Source organism: Neolamprologus brichardi, chromosome 2, assembly GCF_056152115.1.
Source record: "Neolamprologus brichardi isolate AB-2024 chromosome 2, ASM5615211v1, whole genome shotgun sequence".
NCBI classification, from domain to species: domain Eukaryota; kingdom Metazoa; phylum Chordata; class Actinopteri; order Cichliformes; family Cichlidae; genus Neolamprologus; species Neolamprologus brichardi.
Window position 1 is genome coordinate 5,383,964 of NC_142105.1, and position 22,741 is coordinate 5,406,704.

The window sequence follows — 22,741 nt, forward strand, 5'->3', positions numbered from 1 at the left end:
CCCCGTGAACCTACAAGTGTAATCTTTCAGATGTGCCTGGTTGCCTGAGTTTGTGTCAAATTATTTTCAGAGCAGCGTGGAGGTGATAACAGCTTGAAAAATGAAATGATCCCTCGGGCTGTAGCAAGTATGAAAATGGAGTCTCTTTATTAGATCATCTTTTGCGTTCTAACAAAGTTATTTAGAGCCAGCGTAATGGGACCGGCATCAAGGATTAATGCGCTGTGTTCTCTCTACACACGGGGTTACAAATTCACCGAACAAGGTCAGAGACAGATCAATAAATCAAAGTATGTTGAGTTTGATCCTCTAATGGCCACTGTGTGTCTCCCACAAAGTGCTGATGTATAAGGTGTTTGTGGCTGATTGATCCTATGGAATTTCTTTTAGTCATCTTATGAGCATAACAGCAAGTCGTTGTTTTTTTTTTTTTTTTTTTTTTTTTGCTTTTTTAATTCAAATAAATCAATTAAGACAAAAAGACAAGTATACATTAACAGGTGTAGTACTTAAGAGGTCTGTTTCAGATTTTTCTAGAACTTCAAGGGTGTCCTAAAGATAATGCATCATACACACAGTAATCTGTTTTGAAGGAAAAAAAAGAATAACTCCTGTCATATTTATTGTTCTGATTTTTTTTCTGATAAAAAAAAATATGTTTGTGTGCATTAAAGGAGGTTAGTGGTCTGTGGTGACAACCTTCAATTCACTGTGTGCCAGTAAATCAGGTTAATAAAGTTTTTTTTTTTTTTTTTAAACGTCTTGGGTGGGCAACTCCTCCACAACTAGGATTTACTGTGGGATCAGCTGAGTGGACAGAAATGTCTGTGAAATCCTCAATTGCTCAGTCATCTGCAATACCAGTGATGTTGTTTTAACCATGTGTCTTCAATCTGCTTGCAACTATCCCAAAAGAAAGATCATGAGGTGATGACATTAAAGTTTGAGTAACTACACCTCAGTCGTGCAGTGCTGGTTGGTTTGATTTTGTGCTTGTATGTCTGGGATTTGGCAAAGAAAGGCATTTTTCTCTTGCATTATTGTTTTCTTAAATGTTGCTGTGATACTGAACAATTTGATTCTGCTTTGCTGGTGCCAAGAAAATGCTTGATTTTTGAGTGCCTTATGCTGTTATCGCCATTGAAATACTTGGCTGTGCTTGTGTGTCATGTCTATGCAGGGGTGTTTGATCCAGCAGTGTAATGAGTTTTTTATTGCCCTAATGCCACATATCAGCAGGCACAACACAATCACATGGCCTTTCCCTATAAATGCATGGAACAATTGAAGCCTGACTGGGTTCACAGGCGGTTTACAAATGGCAGATGAGGCCCCTCACCCACCTCGTGCATTTAGCACACACTGCAATTGAGATCAAGTTCATTACTGGTGTTTCAAGTAGCATTTTTCATGTCACTCTGACAATCTCCCAAGATCGATGCTCACCTGCCTCTTTCCCTTTACCTTGAGCTTGTGATTAGTCACAAAAAAATGATTAATTGGCTTGTTTGTTCCTTTAAATGAGCTTGCTATGAAAGCTTTAAGCAAGGGGGGCTGGGCGGGAGGGTCTAATATTCCCCAGACGCAACCACGTTGCCGAGGTGATGTAATGATGCCCTGGTCCTCCCCCCGCCGGCAATTGTTGGAGACATTAATGACTGGGCTGCACAGCCAAGCACCTGAGCTTTTTGGTTGTTTTGATACATTACATCATGGCTCCGGGGCAGGAGAGGTGATGTCATACCGGGTCTCCAGCTTCCCTCCCCCTCTCCGCCTCCCACTCACATCCCCATTGCTTTGACTGGAGCAGCTCCAAAACCAGCGTGTAGTACGCTGCTTTCTAAGCATTGTCTGAAGCGAGTAGCCAGACTCTTTACTAAAAGGCTACAGCATCAGCTGTCTGCATACATGAAAAAATAATGTCTGTGGTTTTATTGGATTAGTTATTGTTTCATTTTCAAATGTTCATCAGTCTTTGTCAGAAATTAAGTTTATATTGCACGGGCTTTACAAATGGTTGTTTGCACCATTTAGATCGATCTTAAGTATGAGGCTCTAAAATCATATTATGATTCCTGCTTATGGGTGTGAATAATATAGAGCTGCAGCAAAGCACTGCTTCATTTTTGATTCATTTGTGATGCTATGAAATGCCAAAGATACTGCCTGTCACAGCTTCTGCATGATACCTCCAGGTTATGTTTTGTTTTGTCCACGGTCCAGAACCAAAAAATACACATTATATTAAAGTGAAGTTAAAAAAAAAGCACAAAAAAAGTTTACAGTTTTAGTTAATGTGCCTAAAAATAAATTTGTTAGTAATATTTCTCGTTTCATGTTGTGTAACAAAGTGATGCATTGATGCCGAAAGGGAACAGATTCATCCTCCTCCAGCAGTTTTGCAAAATGCTAAAAAACAGACGGTGGTGACAAAATGACTGAGACCTGCAACAATGCAGGAAAATGATAACTGAACAATGACCAAAAGAATAAATGATAATAAATGGTATATCTACTATTCAAGATTCTATGTGATTTTATAGTTTAATCTGCTGTTGAGTATAGATAACGTGTAAACAGACACGACTCTTCTTTTAATGTTTTGTGCTCTGCGTGTTGTTTCTAAGCTTAATTCCTGTTGTTTTGTGGCGAGTAGTAAGCTGCCCTGTAGTTTGTTGCCTTTGGTTTGCTGTCTAAATCCTCATTGTTCCCTGTGGTGCAGTTTCTGTCATTGTGTAGTCCTCCTCATATCTCAGTCTGTCAGCAGACCTTTATATATATATATATATATAGATAGAGAGAGAGAGCCTTCTATTTATCCAGTATCTAGAGTCTCCACAGGCATGGCCTCCCACCTGAACACACACATATAAGAAGTACTTTTCTTCCTCTCAGAAAGCAAAATGTAATGCTGTGTGTTTGATTGGTGATGCTGCAGCTCGCTGTAGTACAGCTGAGTGAAGTGGAAGAGTCTATTGCCACTTTTCTATTTTATGCGCTCTCTCCCCTCCCTGCCTCCATTTCAGCATGTCTTGCTGCCTCCGTCGCCACAGCAACTGAAGGCCCTAGAGGGTGTGTAGCGGGCTGGATGGGTAGATGAGTGGGTGGGTGCAGGGGGCTCGTGCTCACCCAGTTGCTATGGCTATTCCAGCTGAGTGACAGTGTGACATCATCGCTGCCAGTCTGTGTTCCTGCAGTGAGCCCCCTGTGAATGCTTTCGCCTCTCCGGAGAAGCAATGCTACTGTTTCCTCTCTTTCCATATTTTACTCTCACACTCAGGAGGAAGTGCTGCCGTCTCTCCACCCAGGAAATGGCTTTCCTTTTTCCGTTTCTATGCCAACAAGCTCCAGCCATGGTCTGGTGCTGAAGTGAGGGATAATGGCATTATTCCACTGTGCTCTTCTCTACCAACCAATTCTTCATCCCTCTGTTTCCCTCTACCTCTTTTTACCTTTTGGACTTATCGCCTTCCTCCCACTTCTCAGCTGTGTATCACCTTCTATCTCTCCTTTGACATTGCTTTTCATCCATCTTCCTCATTTTTATTTAATCATCCACCCTCTTCTATCTCTCTATCAGAGCTGGGGTGTTGTAAGTCCTCCAGATGAGCACAGCCATAGTGGCTGCTCTGACAGCATCACTCTCAGGCAGGGAGGAGGTCCTTATCCCCCCACCCCCCTTCCTCTTCTTCCTCCACCACCACCACCACCTCCCTCCCCCTCCTCCACCACCACCTCCCTCCCCCTCCTCCACCACCACTGACACACATACACACATCCCCCTGCTCCCGTTACAAACAAACCGCTGGGTTTAACGTACAGTACCTCGGCGGAGGCTGCAGGCGTCTCGGTCTTCAAATAATCTAATGGTGCATAAAGGCGTGCGTGTGTGTTTTCGCGTGTGTCGCTTTACTTTCGCGAGAGGGAGGGAGAAGGAGATAGAGAGGGAAGGAAGGCGGAGGGAGCAAACGTGAGTGAAAGTGTTGTCAGCCATTTTTCTCATCTTTTTCCCCTGTTTCTGCTTTCTTATCGCGCGCCGCTGCTCTCCGGTTGGAGATGTGATTGGCAAGTGCGCGGAGAGAAGACGCTGGCTGTTTTTCTTCGCTTGGATAAAAGGATTTTTCCCCCTCTGTCCTCCTCCTCCTTTTCGGTGATTTTAAGATATTTCTGTTGGAAGAAGCGGGGTGGCTGGAATAAACGCAGAAGGTGGTGTCGGTTTGGAGTGTCAAATCAGACCGAGGAACAGCGGATACTCCCAAAACTGACAAGCCGCCGCCGCCTCCTTCCAGGGAGACGGCGCAGCTGAGGGAGGGGAAAGGGCAGGTCGCTTTGGATGAAAATGAGGGTCTATGCTGTAGCATAGAGCAGGTCCGGGATGTTAGATTTTAGCCCGGTGAACATTTTTTCATTATGAAACCATTAGCAGCATCAGACAGCAATGGAGTCCCGAGCCAGCAAGATAAAACCCCGGTAAGTAGCCTATCGACTTGCAGCGTTTTTTTTCTCCATCTTTTTTTCTGTCTCTCGCCCTCATTTATGACCCCGTAGATATGATTACCGGCCGTATAATGGATGTGCATCAGATTTCTATCGAGCCTGCACAAGATGAATGAACGCAGGGCAGACCAAGGACGCATCAGAAACCCGAATCACAAGCTGATTATTGCACCGTCGAGCCTCCGATGTGTGTCAGTGTGTTGTACTAGAAACGGCCGCCATGTGCTTGCTGTCACTGACGCGCGCAGACACGCGCACAACTGCGTGAATCTTACATTATCGATCTCCCAGGACATTAGAATAAAATATTCTAAAAATAAAAAATCAGAGCGAGGTCAGTAATGGTTCCGTGCCACGTTGCACCCACGAAGGCCCTTGAACAGTAGCCCTTATTTTCCTGTGGTCAAACACGAACACATCGTTGCAGATGTAGCCCGTGTCTGTGTTTTAATGACCGACACATCTTTCTCATCACGTTTAACGACGCAGTGAACGTGAAGAATAATCGTAAGTCGCTAAAGTGAAATTAGCTTCGCCAGGTATTATTTGCATCGGAGATGCAAGCAGTGAATCCTGAATCCCGGGTGTATTTTTTTTTTCCTTTTCTGGGAGATGATGTCATGTGTTCAGAGAGCTCCCCTAAATTCAGTTAGCCCACCTTTTAGGCTCCAGGAGCTGTTACAGCCGGGTCGCATTACAGAGACTGATGCACGATGAGTTATTTTAAAGCATAAAATGGTTAATTCAGCCCGAGAACACACAGAAAGGATGTTGGGTGTTTTTAATTGCCCCCCGTCTCTCTCCCTCCCTTATTACCTCGCTAAAGTTGCTTCTAGTTTGAACCACCGGCTTCTTGCTGGTGGCGCTGTCCGTGGTGCTGGAAGCAGCCGGCAGCTCCAGCAGACACTGGAGGCCTGAGCAGATAGATCGACTGTCAGCGCCGCTGGCCTCACTCACACATCGCGACCGCACACATCCATTCACACACATACAGAGACAGGGCCGTAAATCACACTGATGGACGTTTCCTGGTTTGCAGAGCACAGATGCTTAACGAAAAATCACCTTAATATTCCTATAATAGACATGGACATGTCACCATAGATGAGATGGCTCATCTTCTTCCCTCTCAGTTTATGCTGCTTCCCTCAGGGACGCCTGTAGGTGACCAAGGCCCTAACAATACTCATATGAAGTTGTTTATACAAATGTGGGCAAAATCGACCCCCCCCCCCCCCCAAAAAAAAAAAGTGGCATATTAAACATCTTCTCTTTTCCCCCCAATTGCAACTATCCATCTGCAGATCTTTAAAGCTTATGTCTTACCTATAGCTACACTGTCATTTTAATAGGATATAAGCCATTGCAATGCATACACAGTATAGCACCTTATGGCTGCTGTGCCTTTTAGCACTTTTCCATATTTTAATGATTGGCACATATATTTAGGCCTATACTCTTCTTTTTTTAAAAAAATCTCTCCAAATAAACATGTTCATTGTCACTTCAGTCATTGCATATAAATTAATTTTAAGAGAATAAATTGACTAATTTCCCAGAAATCTAGCAAACACCACAGAGCAGAAAAAGAGTGCTTTACACACTTGTGATCTTAAATCATTTATTATAGGATTGCTGTAATCACTGTTAATGAGGAAGGGGCCAAACAGCTGTCAAGTAGCACATAATTCTAATTAAAGCGTTGTTGCTGGCAGGATAGAAGAATTTCAAGTGCCAAAACATGTTTAGAGTCTGGAGCGCATCGCACTTGTCTAACCAAAAAGTTAGACAAATTATACAGACAATTAAGTAAATTAACAAAAGGGCAAGAATGGAAGATTACAGAAAGTAGACTACAGTAATTGGGATCATCTTCATCATCTATATCTTACTCTTTTTCTTCCAATTTTCAGACTAAATGTTGTTAATTTAATTTAATTCCTTTTCACAAGCTCTGTAAAGATCTTTAGCTTTGGTATCAAACTTGCCCTTATCTCTTCTTACCGTCTTACCCCCTTCATTTGACTTTTGTTTTCTTATGTTTTTAGCATACAAATGAAGGCTTGTGTAAATAGTCCCTTATCCCAGCAGGAAACCCACCATGGGTAGAGTCAATAAAAGCCACTAGATCTTCTTACAGCAATCACACTATCATCACCATTGCTTATCTTTCCCATGAAAACGTATGGTTTCATTTATCTTTATTGCAACAAGTTACTTGCTAACTAATAGTTCATGTTGAATTCTTGCGCTTTGAAGAGGCTTTATGACTGGATCTTTTGGTGATGGAAGAACAGCACTTACAAAATTTGAGAGGAAAAATTGATTTCCACAGATTGAAGAGCAATATCCAAACGTTTTCTCAGATAATACGTTGTGCCTTTATTCATCTTGAATGTCAATAAAAAAAAGCTTGGGGTCTTTTTTTGTTTTTTACTTTTCGTAAAGAAAAAACATTTTATTTTTTATTTTTTTTTATTTTTTTTAGAAGTGTAATATTGCACTTCGGCAGAAAAACCTTTCACAGTGTTTGACATTTGGTAAAAAAATGATTCCAATGACAATATAGTGGATTGCCTCATTGTAGGTAATATTTTCTCCCTATCTAACTGCTGACTTGTGTGTTACTGACTGGTGGAGCTGTATCTGGGGAAGGGAAAGCCCAGAGAGCATATCAAACCCATTTAATCGGACACCCTGCCCAAAGGATTTTAATCTCTTGATCCGCGAGGCTCAGGAAAGCGAGAAGCTGCCACTATGGTCAGGGAAAACTCTGGGATGTGCCTGTTGCCTCTTAGGCATCCAGGTTGTCTAATTTTCCATTTTGTAACAAGCAGAGAAAGTTTTAAACCCCATGTGAAATGTATAAAGGAGCAGCACAGCTTCAAGCTATTTCACCAGCAGAAAATCAGAAATGAATCTTAAAAAAATCCCTCTGTTTTGTTTTTTTGGTTTGTTTGGGGGTTTTCTTGTCCAAAATTTAAACCCAACCACTGAAATTTGTTTTCAGTGGAAGTTAAAAGCTGCATTTTCCATTGTGGCAGACTGGTGACCCTCTAGAACGGAAGTCTAGTGTAGCAGCAGAGATTCACTCCCAGCATATAAAGGCAGTAAAGAGATTGAGAGCCAGCCAGGGTTTCCACCCAGCAATCTAGGTCATTAGGTCTGCAGTGTAATTTAAGGAGCACCACATCTGCTCACATGTAGGCAGAGTTCGGTGTTGTGGCTCGAGCATTAGAGCGACGCTTAATCCTCCTGTGACAGCTGATTGTACGTATTTTCGGCTCGCACTTCTGCAGAGTTCACTTCATTTGTTTGCCAGAGAACAGTGAATGTGGAGCACAGAAAGCCCTATATACACTAAGGTAGGAGAATAGAAACACATTCACACTGTGGCAGATGTTTATTGTCACCAATATACACCAATTTAATAAACTATGTTTTACTATGGATTGTGCATACCCGTTGGGGTTAACAACCCATGTATGTACAATACCGTATCATCATGCTGCTAATTGAAAATACTTAATGAGTCAGAGTCATTATTGTTGCTCTGTCATCCATCTTGGCCCAGTCTCGTGGATGCCATTGGGTCAAATAAGTCGATGGATCGCATGCTTGTGGACTGCATGGACCCTGGGTTATTGACTGACAGACGGCTGACCTAAATGAGTGTAGAGAAAGGATTAAGTGTTTATTATCCTTTCCCTTTATCCTGCTTTCTGGTCCTCCCTTTATCTCTGGGTCTTTCCAGGGGGAGGGGCTTGTTGTGCTCCCCTTTTTAAAGTGTATTATTATTATTTATTCATTTATTTATTTATTTTTAATTCTGTTATTGTTTATTTTTGGAGGAGGAGGGGGGACTTTTTTGCCTGGTTGTGGAAACCAGTTGGGATAATATCGACAAATCTTACATGGTCATTTTTGTTTGTACTCGCAAAAATGACAATATTCACTTAACCTCTGTGCACTCTCCCTAACTGTATGTTAAAAAATATTTCCGAATTGTTTACTTGTTATCAAAGTATGTTTTTGTGTGGTGTTTTAGATGCAGATTTTTTGTTTTCTTTTAATAATCTGTATTTGTAAAGAACAGGGTTTTAGATTTTTCTGTGTTTCCGGTACTGTAACACAACCCAGAATGCATCAGAGCCCTTCCCATTAGTTTCTCGTTTGTCTGTGGTGCTCAGCCCCAAGTTTTGTTTTTTTCCTGCAAATTGTCTTTAGACATTTTAAAGCCTTTTTTTTTCCCTCAAAAAAAACTAGACTTGTTCATATTTCAGGGACTGTTTTCAGGTGCAGAGTTATCTGCATTTCAGTACTCCCGGAAATCAACTCAAAATAAAATGCAGTGCTGCTTTGTTAATGATAATGGAGCATGTAAGAGCAACAATGTACCTCACTGGTGTGTATTTGAGGCCAAGCTTTCCTCGCTTCCAGCTTCGCTGTAATCCCAGAGTATAAATTTCCTTTGGGATAAACGTGACGTTGATGGCAGGCCTCAAGGCTACATCACTCTAGCAAAAAATGTCTAAGCTTAAATATAAATTGCTAAAGCTCCAATATAACCTTATGTCTGAAATTTGTATTGCAACGAGTCACGTATTATGCCATAAAAGTCATCAAAAGGAAATGTGCAGAGGCTTCATCATTACAGATACAAACAGACAAAAGAGATTCATCAGATAATATTTGTTCAGTAATATTGTGGAAGTCAGCTGGAGGCACTCAGGGTGAAGTCAACCAGATGAGGGAGTGAAAAAAAGCAGCCCGAGGCGGGATAGAGAGCGACTAGGCCCTCCGGTCGACCATTTTGGTTGGTGCAGCCAGCCAGATAATTAATCGTGATGGCAATCTTTGACACAGTGTAATCACATCACACCTCGGTGCCACAGGAGCAGCACTGTCTGGCTCTTGGTCTCTTGTCACTGACACATGAAGGCGCTTTGTGAATTGATATGTCTCAGGTTAAAACTTCACTCACAAAGGTCTCCAAATAACTTCCAAATCAGTTCAGTGCTCCAACATATTCAAGCCCTTCAGTTTTATTGTGACTCTGCCTCATGAATGTTAAGATGTCTTTTAGTCAAAACTAGTTTCTTCTATCTATCACACAACGATCGTTCTGGCAGCAAAACACTTCCATTCTCAAAAACTCTTTCATTAAGCCGTAATGCAGATGAGCACTTCAGGAGCTGTGACGATGGATGTTTTCATTGAGTACATTCAAGAGCAGCTGATGGCTCAGACCTATTTACTTGCAAATGAAGATCCCGAGATGCATTTCTATCCAATCTGCTCCATTTGTCATCCAAGTGGGACTTCAAGGCTGGTTTCCAAAATAATCTGAGGCAGAGATGTTATTTGCATCCCAAATTGGTGGATGATGTTGATACCCAGACTTCTGAATTTCAGAGATGAGTTAACCTTTCATAGCTTAGAAATGAAGAGCTGAAAGCGTTGTTGGTCACCTCTACGTCAGGATCTGTTAAAGGAAAGTTGTTGGGTTTTTTTCTTTAAAATTTCAAAGTCTCACCCTAATTCATCACCATTTATCAAAGCTGAGTAAAAACGTTTTTACTGTCAAGTGAGGAAACATTTGGTGAAAAAAATCACTGAACATAAATTACATTTAAAATCTTGTTTACTATCAAAATTTAAAACTCCAAACCCAATCTCAAGATGTTTAGATTTGGCTGATTTCCTCACTGGAGCAGACTAGTTAAATCGACCCACTTTGACTTTTCAGGTTAAAAATCTAATATTAATGCTCTGCCACAGCAAGAAGTGGAATTGAAGCATGCCCCAGAGCTAACAGTCTCCCTGCAGAGTATCTGATGTATATTGGTAAATAAAACATTTAGCCATCAAATAGTCAAGTCTAGAGACACCATGAACCAGTTTATGCTGTTTGATTAAATCATAATTCACCACTCTGATATTCTAGTTGGATTTGATGAGTGTGATTCAAACACATTGTATTTATTTCATTTGAAATAAATACAAATGTTAGCTATGTTCTATGGGCTTCAGGTGGTCTATAATCAATGAGTATATCATACATTTTAACAACTGATCCATCAGGTTGGATTTTAAATGCATAGGACAGCAGTTGAACATTAATTATGTCAGTGTAATAATAATTTTCTGAGCTAATACCTGAATTATTTTATCTATAGAAAAAAATAGCAGAAAAACTTTCAATAAATGGATCAAGATTCCAAAGTCCCAGGACATTAAATTGATAAGTTTAGGCCTTAAATCATTACCAATTATGGAAATCTGTGCTGCTGTGTTTGCTGTCGACTGTCTCCACTCTAACGCCACACATACAGAAACCATACAGCATCTGCGGACTTCAAATAAACCTTTGAAGTTGTAGCAGTTCTAACTGCTTCTTATTTTTAATTCATCTTCCTCCTAAAACTTGAGCAGTGGGAGGATTTCTGATGTATTTTGCATTTTGGGGTCATTTCCATGGAGAAGCGGGTTGGCTCATTTACAATGTGGCTAATTACGGCTGGGCTTTCTAGCACTTTATACCGCATGAATTACTCAGGGGTTTCCCCCATTACTGCCCAGTATTCATTTAGTTTACTCAAGTTCGTAGTACCTTAATGAGGGTGTTTTCTTGATGTATGCAGGGCTTGTTTGTTTTTTGCTGGTCTCAGGAAAGGAGCTCCTTTGCTGTATTTAAAACAATGATTATCTTATCGTTTAATCCCGAGTGTCTACTCCCTTTCAGTTTTGTAACCTATTTTCTTACATGCGTTTGTCTAATAGGTGTAGTATTCTTCTAAAGTAAACCAAAGGATTTCGAAAATGAGACAAACTTTAAAACTAAATATTTTTGACACATTCTGTAAATGTTGGGTTATTTAATTAAAATCTTTTTGGCTCTGCCTTTCCTTTACACAAAATGTATTATTAAAGCAAAGCTGAGCTCTTGTTTAAGCTCTGATTAATATTTTTCTTGTGAAATAACTGCTTTGTTCCTATTAATGAATAAAAAGGGGTTTATCATCTTCTTTGTAGCAAATTGAATGTTTTTCAGACTGCCTTCCAATTAAAATTAAAGTGGATACGTTATTGTTTTACAGCAGAAAGTCTGTCTTTGCTTATTATCAAATGAAGCGGGGAAACATAATTCTATTTCTTCATTTTTTTAATTATCTATTTTTAGACACACATGCTGCTAAGTCTGCATCCAATGTTTGGCAGTCAGCACGAGTGCTGGTGTGAATGACCAATAGCGGTTTCTGGGCTGGCAGATACTGACCATCTGTGTGTATGTTGTGTGTGTATGTGCAGCTCCCCGCAGACTTCAGCAGACTTCACCTGGCCGACGGCTTACACCCACAGGTGACCCACGTCTCCTCAAGCCACTCAGGATGTAGTATCACCAGCGACTCTGGAAGCAGCAGCCTGTCAGACATTTACCAGGTAAGTCCTCCCATCCCTGGTGCTGGATCCCCAGCTTGGACTCCCTTGGATAGCTAAGCAGGTGCATGGTAGTTTAACTAGTTAATGCAGCCATAGCTGAGCAAGAGGAAATCGTAAAGATGCTAAAACATTTATCAGTCTAGCTAGGGCCTTTTTGGAATTACTGACAAAAGTTAGATAAGAAGAGCACTACCACTCATGAGCATGCCATAAATATGAAGCTACAGCCAGTTAGCTTACCTGACTGCAGCCACATAGACTTAATAAATAAGATGGATGAAATTTCCATGTCTCAAAAGTGGACAAGTTTAATATTTGCCTTCTTTACAAAGATCAGCTGGGGTGATGACTGTTGCAAAGAGAAATCTGATTATATAAAAGTCTATGAAAGTCTACTTTTCACTTTATTTATGGCTTAGGTTAGCATTTTGTTAATCAGATAAAATTCTCAGGCTCCAGTTTCAAACCATATTTAATACAGTATCATGTTCATTTTGTGGATTACTTTACATCTAAAGTAAACAATAAATCAAGCTGGGCATACCTGTGATTGGCAAACCACTACCGTAGAAACATGTCGTTTTATTGTGTGTGGTTTCTCAGTCACTGATGTGAACATAAATAACAATGATCAAAATTTTCACTTTGAGACTTCATCACAGTGGCAAGGTCCATCTTTTATATTCAGTCTGTGTGGTAATAATAAACCAAATGTATAATGCATCAACTGTTAAGCATTAAAAGTGTAGCTGTTCCCCTCTGATCAGGACTGAGTTTGTTTCCTCTGCTTTGCAGTGTTTGTATTAACCTGACTAGTTTTCTGTTCACCTCATTAGACGAGGCAGACTTATCAGGTGTTTTCCTGCAGTTTCCATTAACAAATACTCGTTGAGCTGGTTTGTTTCGACATAACCTTGTGATGAATTGTAAATAATGAGAAAAAACATTGATTTGCATGATGCTTTTTGTGAAATGATGACTATACCTCTGGGAATGTGCATTAGTCTCATTAAGGAGGACTAATTTTCTTTGGAAGAATTTAAAGCCTTTTTTGCCAGACATGTTATAAGACACTAATGGGAGACTTTTGCTACGCAGCAGGGGATGAGCAGACAGGCTGGTGGCTGCAAGCAGGTGGTCCAGCCTACATCCTGACTCCAGCTCTGCCTTTCATCACCTCAGAGCAGAAGTACAGGACTCCCACAAAGCTGTGATATACGGTCTCGTGTAATGACGGCACTTGATGAGCATTTTTGTGCTAAAATATTAGCACGTGTAGGCCTCACATAATTTGTTTTGTGGTGTTGAGATATGTATAACTGCTAAATTAAGCATTGGCCTTGATGAAGGATGGGCTCCCTCAGCCCATCCTTCATCAAGGCCAATGCTTAATTTAGCAGTTTATAAATAACGTTATCAAGATCTGCACCAAAAGTGATTGGTTTGCTTGCAATCCAACCCCCATCCACCCACCCTCACCAAGCTTTTTCAATTCTGCTGGTGTAGTTATGAAAACATAATCAAAGTTAAACATTTGAACCCTTAAAACCCAATTCAAGTATGTGCACTCAACTGATTGTGGACGTGCCCCAAACTCTGCAACTAATCCGCTTAGCATAGCACACCCACCCCACTGGCTCCTAATTCTGTCACCTGCTGTGTGTCTGTAAATGTGTGTTATGTTTGTAAGCAGGATTGTGGCTGTGCTGTTTGCTTCGACTGACTGTGGTTGGTGTGCATCAGGGCACTCATTCAGCATGCTGAATACAAACAGTCTAATTGCATATGAGGGGTGTGTTATTGTGGAGCTCTGTGTGTGTGTATATGTTTTGACCATGCTGTGGCTGGCTGGCTCAGGTTGAACAGGCTCTACTGTCCCCAGTCTGTGATCCTGGTCTTAGCACCATCTGCTAGCAGCTCTTTGGCGGCCTCTTGATTTTTTTTTTCCCTCTCCGTCTCTTTCTCCTCTCACTGAATCACAGACACTGTTCTGTTTTCTCTTGTTTTGTTTTTTATTCAGCCTCTATAATGTTTGGTTTAACTTCTACTCTGCTGTTTGTAACTTTGGCTCAGAATACTGTATTTAAATTCCTTAGCTTCGATGACGAACCTCTTATATGCTTCATACGTGCTTCCTCTGTTTTAACCGTTTCAACAATCAAAATGCTTCAGATACCTTCGAGTCAAAGTTTGGCTCTATTCTGTATTTCACTGTTATATTTGGACTGTTAGTTGGACACATCGGGCTATTTAAACCTGTCTCTTTTGGCTTAAGAAACTTGTATTTTCTGGCACTTTACAGGCAGAAGGTTTAATCAATCCATCAGTCAATCAAGAGGATAATCATGAGATTACTCACTTCTGAATTTCTGGGATGTCTGTCAATCAGGCTTGAACAGACACATTCTATGGATGCTCCATCAGATTGTGATTTGGGAAGCTGTGGTTCGGAAGCTCTTTTGAAGCTTTTGGATTTTTCTTTTTGTCTGCTCCTGTTGAAGTTCTTGAGCACTCTATGCTCTCTATCTTCTCCAAATCATTTCCAGGCTTAAGTGGAAATTGTTATATAAAGCAGGTGTTGGGCTTTTTTTGCTATCCAGTCTACAAGATTCTCCTCATTTTTATCACAAACCTTTAGAAAATGAACACCATGCAGACATGCCTTTAATGTGGACAGAAAACATTGAAATTCTAACCATGAGTGCACAGCATGATTCCTAAGACTGTTGGTTTATGCAACATTGCTTTTTTATTATTAGATAAAGTTACACCCTGCATGTTTCAGAATAAAAAAACATTTTAAATGTGCAGAACATCAGAAACGAGGAATGTTTGCAGTGCTCGCTGGGGCTGGTGTTGAATAAACGGATCAGAGGATACTTCATAATTTACACTTGAGATCATGTGAAGTTGATGTTGGTGAAATATGCTTGTGTTAAACATTATTTTACTGTACACATTTTTGCTGAGCATACCGGAGTCTAGATTGTGGATGGAGCACTGAATAGTCGAACCACCAGGCTATTCCACTGCTATCGCCACGTAATTCCCACGTCACTGCCGACATGGCGCACTGTTTGTATCTGAATAAATCATGAAATTGGTCCTTCAGAAGGACTTTGAAAAGCATTGATCCAAGAATAGCCCTAATGAAATATTAACAACACCTGACTTGCCCACTGATTCTGAATGCTTTCTGCACATCTATGGATTTCTGATACATGCATGGCATGAAAAAAGGGCCGTGCATGAGCACAGAGGCAGCCGGGCCCTCTGTTTTTAAATGCAATATGAAAGAATACACACATGTTTGACAGCTGGCTATGAACTGATTGTTGTATAGAACCTTGACTTTCTAATGCTGCATTATGTGGGTTGTTAAGTGTTGTGAACCAGTCTAGTGTTTTTAAAGTAGACTGGTCACATGATCCTCTGTAGTTTTATGCAAGAAGTTTCATTGTCAGTTACGAGTTTACATTCATTTTATTTAGGTTTTCTTTCCTCTGTACTGTGTTCTGCTCCATACCTAATCTGTGACTCTTCACTTTCATCGTGTTTGCAGGCTCCACCCACCAGGGTGTGGACCGGTGATGCCCAAACGGCCATTCAGACACTGAATCATTAAAGAGCCCTTTGCACATGGCGTTTGAGGAGAAATGACATAGGGTTTGTGAGAGAGACCAAGCACAGGGAGACTGAGCATTAAAAAATTAGAAGCAGACAGTCTGGGAGATGAAGATGCGTCTATCTCTGGGATTTTGCGGACAGTTTGCAAAGGCAACCTATTCTTCTCTTTCTGTTAAGAGGTTTGAGATTGAGAACCGTATTTGGGTAAGAGGGTTCACTGTTGGGGGGTAGCAGAGCCGATGTTGTGTTGCCTTTTTTGCGACTGCTTTGCCTTGCTCTTTAAATGGTTTTCATGTTGTGTGAGTGTGAACCAGGCAATCTGGCCCCTCTGTCATTTCTAGAAATACTTTCTTTGATGATAGCAGAAGAACTCCGCTGGTATCGCTCAGGCACAAGTAATTGCATTACGCCTGCTTCTCATCTTAGTTCATTTTCACGGCTTCGCACATATTTCATCTTGCGCTTTCAAAGAACAGGATCTGGCTGCGAGGCAGGCTGTGGCGTTTGCTGTGGGGGAGAAAAGAGGGGAGGAAAGTTGAGAGTTAATTAGCTTGTTACTATGCATAGCAGACTGTTTTGTATGCGGTGTTGACGCCTGTCTTTCTCCTACTGTACTGATTACCTCTTATCGGTTTCAAGAAATGGGTCAAATGTGCACAAAGGAATTTGTTTTTTGTGTCACAGCTGATTTTTTTTTTCTTACTGTAAAATGACTTGCAATGTGTGTGTTGAATGCGCTGCTTAAAAGGAAAAAATATTTCACTGGCAATATGTTTACTCTGTCCCAGTTTGGACAGCTGACATGGGTGGGGATTTATTTTTCAAGCTTTTATCTGATAATTCAAAGCTTTCCCTGTAACGAGCACGGAGGTTGGTCCTTCAGTGTCTCGCTAGTAGACTCTCGAACTCGAACAAGGAGCTGGATAGATGAACGCGTTTGGCCTCGTGGTGGCGGGATTGCTGATGTTGCACCGAGCCGCAGAGTCCCTGCTCGTGTTTATCATCGACTCATGGCTTACCTGTTGTTTCTTTCTAGGCCACAGAAAACGAACCAGGTGACATGGACCTGAGTGGCCTGCCAGAGACCGCTGTGGACTCTGAGGAGGACGACGATGAAGAGGACATCGAGCGAGCGTCCGACCCCCTCATGAGCCGGGACATTGTGCGGGACTGTCTGGAGAAGGACCCCATGGACAGGACCGACGATGACATAGGTGAGCACCCAACTAGGGATTGAATTTACTTGGCTCTTCATGACTATTCTGCTCAATAGCACTAGTGTAAATATTCAACCGTGCAGTGTTTATTGTGAAAAAATATCCTGCCTATTCTTGTGCATGCCTGAGAGTTCTATATTTGAAGACGTCTTTAGAGAATGGTGTGAAAAATACCAATTTAAACAGAAGCCCCATTGTCCCATTTTTAGATTCATTTATGCTTTATAAAAAGCCACTCCCTGCTTTCTTATTTAAATCGTTGCCATAAATTTACATTTATCTCAAGTCTGTGCTTCTCTCATGATCGAGGCTTTCGAGTAATTCTCAAAGCCTCATCAGGCTTGCAGTATCATAACTCTTAAGGCTACGATTCATCTCAAATAAAAATGATAGGCATTGTTTTAAAAAAAAAAAGTGTGCACACTCAGCTTAGCGGCAGATGTGGACTTGGGGAGGATGATACATTGGTGGACTGCGAGAGAGTAAGAACAAGTGCCAGCCCCTCCCCCACTTCACTTATCTCCCTGCTGTACCCCCTCCCCTTGCCAGCAGGCTTTTCTAGGTCACGCTGGCACATCCTCTCGCCTCACCTCTCCCTGCGCATTAAACTTTTAGTGCTTCCGCAGCTTCTCACACGACGCTGTTGCCATGCCAAGCCCAGGTCAACCAGTACACCACACTGCTGCTGGTTGGTAGATGGCGTATAGAGGGGTGTTTTCTTTCTGTGAGCATCAATGTAGGCGTGCTGCAGAAAGTCCTGCACCTTGTATTAAACCTAGCATGGGCATCTAGCATCCAATCACATATTCAATAATGAGAAACTATACATTTGCACCAAATTCAGAATTCATTGTTTTCATCATAAAATTTAGAGTTTTTTGGTCTACAGTAGTGAGAAAAATTTTCAAAGGTCTGTAGAGAGTCCAGGAAAAAAAGGTGTAATTAGCAGCCAGGTGCTGCTAATCAGAGGCACTTGATTGACTGATCATCAGCAAGTGTGAGCACCTCTGGAAAAGCAGAAATTTGGGTCGTTTGGTGGTCTGGAGGACACCGACCAACACAATTTTCCAAGGAATGAACGTCTCTGCAAATTCACCCGAAGGTCAGAATGTGCTAAGTGAAACTTTGAAGAATTATAAATGAATCCCAAGCACTGCATCTCAGACTATGCAGGCCACAGTTAACATAAGAAAACTTGTGATAAGGAAAATACAAAAAGACTTAACAAGTATGGTTTGTTTGTTACGAGGGGAAAACCTCTCGTTGCAACAAAAGCATGGCAGCACATCTTAGGTTCGGCTACGAGAGCTGTGCATAAACAGAAGCCAACAAACCTCGATGAACTAAAGAAATGGTGTAAAGAAGAGTGGGCCAAAATTCCTCCACAATGTCTTGAGAGACTGGTAGTCATGCAGAAAAGGATGACTTCAAGTTCCTGCTGCTGAAAGCACTTCTACAAGCTACTGACTCATGGGGTGTGCTTAGTTTTTCACAGGCCTGCATGGAGTCATGGGAAAATGTTTTGTTTTTGGTTTTCTCCCACATGATTCTATATTACATCCTCTTTCATCTGTTGTTTCATAATGCCAGTCATACTAGCCGTCATATGACATTTGGAACCTGTTTTTGTTTATGCGTATAGATGTGGGGGGGTTTCTGCCGGGTTATATTGTAAGAACCACAAAACTATTTAAGTTAATTAATTAAGACAAATTTAATTGATTACTTTATGCTAACAATAAAATATTCACATAAAGATCTGTTAAAAGCACATTGTGAAGGATGTACATCTCTGTTCATGGCTGGATGGAGATGTGTGAGGACATTTGGCTGTAAGCCTGATCCTCCCTGACAGCACACCCACTATGATTTCACTTCTGGTTCGTTGTCTCCAATAACTCCCTTAAGTCGCACAGAGGTCGTTGAGTGAATTGTCAGCAGTTTTCCTTGCTTGCCTTAAAGTTTTTATCAATAGAATTGATATTTGGCTTTGTCTTGTCCACGTAATGATTTCTCCGTTGGCTTGATATAATTGTGGTGATGATCCATTTTGATGCTGGATTGAGGGCAGTGCAGACCCGCCAGGTGCACGCTACGCTGCCCGCCCTCTTTCTCTCCTCCAAGTGTCTCTTTGATGCCTTTCCTAAACTCCTCTGCTGTCTCTCCTTTGTTCCTCTCGCAGAGCAATTACTGGAGTTCATGCATCAACTGCCAGCATTTGCCAACATGACCATGTCAGTGAGGAGGGAACTCTGCGCTGTCATGGTTTTCGCTGTGGTCGAACGCGCCGGCACCATCGTTCTCAATGATGGAGAAGAGGTGTGTGTTGGTGCATACTCGTGCACACGTAAATCCTGTCTTGTGATTGTTAAATTTAATTCATATATGTGTGCGTGCGTGTGTGTGTGTGGGTACTGAACCTTAGTCTCACCTCTTCACACCAATGAATCTTTCTTCGTCCATTTGATATTGTTTTCTGCTCTATTAAACTTGAATAGTGGGCATTGCTTATCGGCGGGTCTTTCTAGGATCCTTTAGGCGCCCAAAGCAGGCCTCAGTTATTTCATCTCTCTGTTCAGGACGCTGTTTCAGTGGCAGTTTGCTTTTTTCGCCGTAATACATCCATACAATAGGATGCCTTTAAGGCCTAGCCACATTAGCAAATGTCCAGTCATAAATAATTTAAGGTTCATTGAGTGCATTGTTGCTGTCAGGGTTAAGGAAACCACAATGGCAGCTTTTCAGAAAATCCTGAAAATCTTATTATTATTATTGTTATTAAACCTAAATGTGCCCCTACTAATACTCTTTGAAACTCCTTTTTTCTTACTTAAGTCTTGTTTTTTTCCTGGGCAGCACCAACAGCCTCTTGCTTTTTCTGTATTCCTCTGAGGAAAATAAGAAACCATCTGTTAGTGCAACAATCCCCTTGTAGTTGCTACATATGGTTCTTTTTGATAAATAACTTTGACTCATTAAAGGACACCAGCTGTTGGGAATGTTACTATACTGAAGTTAATCTGATGTGTGAAGCTGTTAGTGTATTAGTTTTGTTTTCTTTCTTTTTCTTTATTTATTTTTGGTCTGACCTCTGTGATTGTGTTTTATGGCTCCAGCTGGACTCATGGTCGGTGATCCTGAACGGTTCGGTGGAGGTGACGTACCCTGACAGCCGGACAGAAATCCTGTGCATGGGAAATAGTTTTGGGGTGTCACCAACCATGGAGAAAGAATACATGAAAGGTGTCATGAAGACCAAAGTAGACGACTGCCAGGTAAGAGCCTCGCTTTAAGTACTCCTGCTCGAGGTGTTGGTCAAATGTATTGCCTGGGTTTACAGGTCAGTTTCTTCTGCATCATTTGGGTACAAACCCTGCCATGTTCAGTTTTTAAATCCCACTGTGACCCACTTGTGCTGAAAGTGTTTGCACTCGTGACACCTAAAGTTGCTGCAGGCATTAGCTTCCTTTTAAACGTGTGGAGCAGCTATTATGAAAGAAGATAGGCCAGCTCATGAAAAGAGGAAGATCATAAGGTTTTCTTCTAACTCTGAGCTAAAGTCGGTGGCTGGGGTGTAAAAGATTGTTCCCATTATCTTATTTTTATGTATTCATTTGGTTGCTATGCAATCAGATGTTATAGGTTATATTACTTTAACACTTTATCTTCCAGTTATTGCGTTTGAATACTATTAAGCACATATTCAGTTCAGTTCATTTTTATTTCAAACATTTCAAACATGTGCCTTCACAATCATTACAAAATACCATTCCATTATTTGTTTGAAAAGGAGTAGGCAGAAGTATTTACTTATTTGTCCCTACCCCCTCAAGTTTTACCTCTCATTCATTTTTTTTTTTTTTAGTCTTAAATTAAACAAACAACATATGAAATAAAAGCAAAACAAAACATACATAAACCAAAAACAAGAAATTAGCAAGCCCCACCACAGTATAGTTTCTTTCATATGAAAAATACAGAAGGTGTATATTTGCAGATACACAAGTTATGGAAAAACAAACAAACCAAATCAAAAAACCCCAAAAAAGAACCACAACCCCATTACCAGCCACATTACCGTCCTGGGTTAACCCCATTTTCTTAATTCTTATACTTATTTAAAATTAGGTTTTTATATTTTACTTTAAACTGTTTTATGTTTCTACTGTCTTTTATTTCTTCTGTTAGTCTGTTCCATAATTTAACTCCTTCAATTGAGATAGACATAGTTCTTAAAGTTGTTCTAGCACTTTGTATATAATTAATGTAAATTTACAAGTTTCTTTCAGTCACCCACTAATTTGGGTTTCTCTGTTGTGTCCAGTTTGTGTGTATAGCCCAGCAGGACTACTGCTGCATCCTCAACCAGGTGGAGAAGAACATGCAGAAGGTTGAGGAGGAAGGAGAAATTGTTATGGTGAAGGAACACCGTGAACTCGACCGCACCGGCACCAGGAAAGGGCACATTGTCATCAAGGTAACCTTTAAAAATCAATTAATCTACGCTTCTTTAAACCCCATAATCTCAAAAAAAGAAGTCCATTAGAAGATGGCCTTATTTCACACTTGATTTATGACCTCGGTAAACACAGTGAGCCGTATGTACTTGATGCTAGTTTTAAGGCTTTTTAATAAAGCAGGAGTTCCATCTAGTACATGGTTCCATATAGAGTAAAGCAGGCTAGCATTTCAGTTGCAGTTGCAGTCATCTTAAGGATCTGCCACTCACCTGTAATGTCTTTCTGTTAAACATCAGGGCACACCGGAGCGTCTCACCATGCACCTCGTAGAGGAGCACTCAGTGGTGGACCCTACATACATCGAGGACTTCCTGTTGACCTACAGGACCTTCCTCTCAAGCCCCATGGTCGTGGGCAAGAAGCTCCTGGAGTGGTTCCACGACCCAAGTCTCAGGGACAAGGTATGATCAGCAGGACTCTGGTATATCTGTTCAGATACACTTTAGGCAGCCAGACTTTGTCCATTTACTCACAGACGTGGTGTAAATTTATCTTGTTTCACAGAATTCTGAAAGACTTGAATGTTCTTCAGACATGTTGGATTTACATGCATAAAATCCTCAGACATACTTGACTTTTGAACTTGTATTTAATTAGTTGTCAGTAGGTTTAGAATATAAACAGTTCTACACTCATTCCTCATGAAATCTTTGGACATGACTGAGTGTGTGCATGTCGATCATGTGATCTCTCCAGGTTACACGGGTAGTCTTGCTGTGGGTAAACAATCACTTCAATGACTTTGAAGGTGACCCTGCCATGACTCGCTTTCTGGAAGAGTTTGAAAACAATCTGGAAAAAGAAGTAAGTGTAAAATATAAAAACATGTGGAAAAACTGTTTAATTCAGATTTCTAATTCATTTTCCTCATCGTGTTTCTGTAAGAAAATGTGTGGGCACCTAAGACTGTTAAACATAGCATGTGCTGCTAAAGCCAAGCCACGGCTGGTGACACTAACCAAGCCGTCCAGGGACTCTCCACTGGCATTCAGCCTTCTCGGAGGTCAGGAGAAAGGTTTCCGCATCTTCATCGATGCTGTGGAGCCTGGAAGCAAAGCAGCAGAAGCTGGCCTTAAGCGTGGAGATCAAGTGAGTTGGTTCTCTCCCTCTTCTAACGTCACCAACATCATACACTTTAAATTTTGAGCAGAACATTTCCTGGTAGTGCTGTTTTTATTCAAAGCTCATTTAGCTGCAGAACACTTTTTCTCTGTAGGCTACAGCTGTGCAGACTAACACTTCAATTTTCCTGTTGAAGTAAATTTTTGTTGTGAAATTAGTGTTACATTCTGCTCTAACTAGCATTAAAAGGCCTCTTTTGAAAGTCTCAAATTGAACTTGCCAGTAGCTGTGGGCACCCTGTGTTGGCTTTTTTTTCCTCACAACTTGACTGCTCAACTATTTTCACACTCTGCAGTCCTTAGGGCTTTAAGCAAA

General features: G+C 41.1%; 1 protein-coding gene across 8 annotated transcripts in view; it reads left to right on the forward strand.

Moving 5' to 3' along the window:
- The window catches only part of rapgef2b (Rap guanine nucleotide exchange factor 2b), a 108,308-nt gene that overhangs the window by 70,223 nt on the left and 15,344 nt on the right, over positions 1-22,741 (forward strand). For 6 of the 8 annotated variants that reach the window (XM_087846481.1, XM_087846504.1, XM_087846513.1 and 3 more), the window contains 8 exons: positions 11,809-11,940; positions 16,604-16,781; positions 18,967-19,103; positions 19,901-20,059; positions 21,109-21,261; positions 21,541-21,705; positions 22,001-22,108; positions 22,190-22,393. In XM_087846481.1, the coding sequence (XP_087702607.1) occupies positions 11,809-11,940; positions 16,604-16,781; positions 18,967-19,103; positions 19,901-20,059; positions 21,109-21,261; positions 21,541-21,705; positions 22,001-22,108; positions 22,190-22,393 (1,236 nt within the window). Of the gene's footprint in view, positions 1-3,772; positions 4,471-11,808; positions 11,941-16,603; positions 16,782-18,966; positions 19,104-19,900; positions 20,060-21,108; positions 21,262-21,540; positions 21,706-22,000; positions 22,109-22,189; positions 22,394-22,741 lie in introns of those variants that run through there. The other 2 variants (XM_087846538.1, XM_087846522.1) reach the window with 2 other exon arrangements.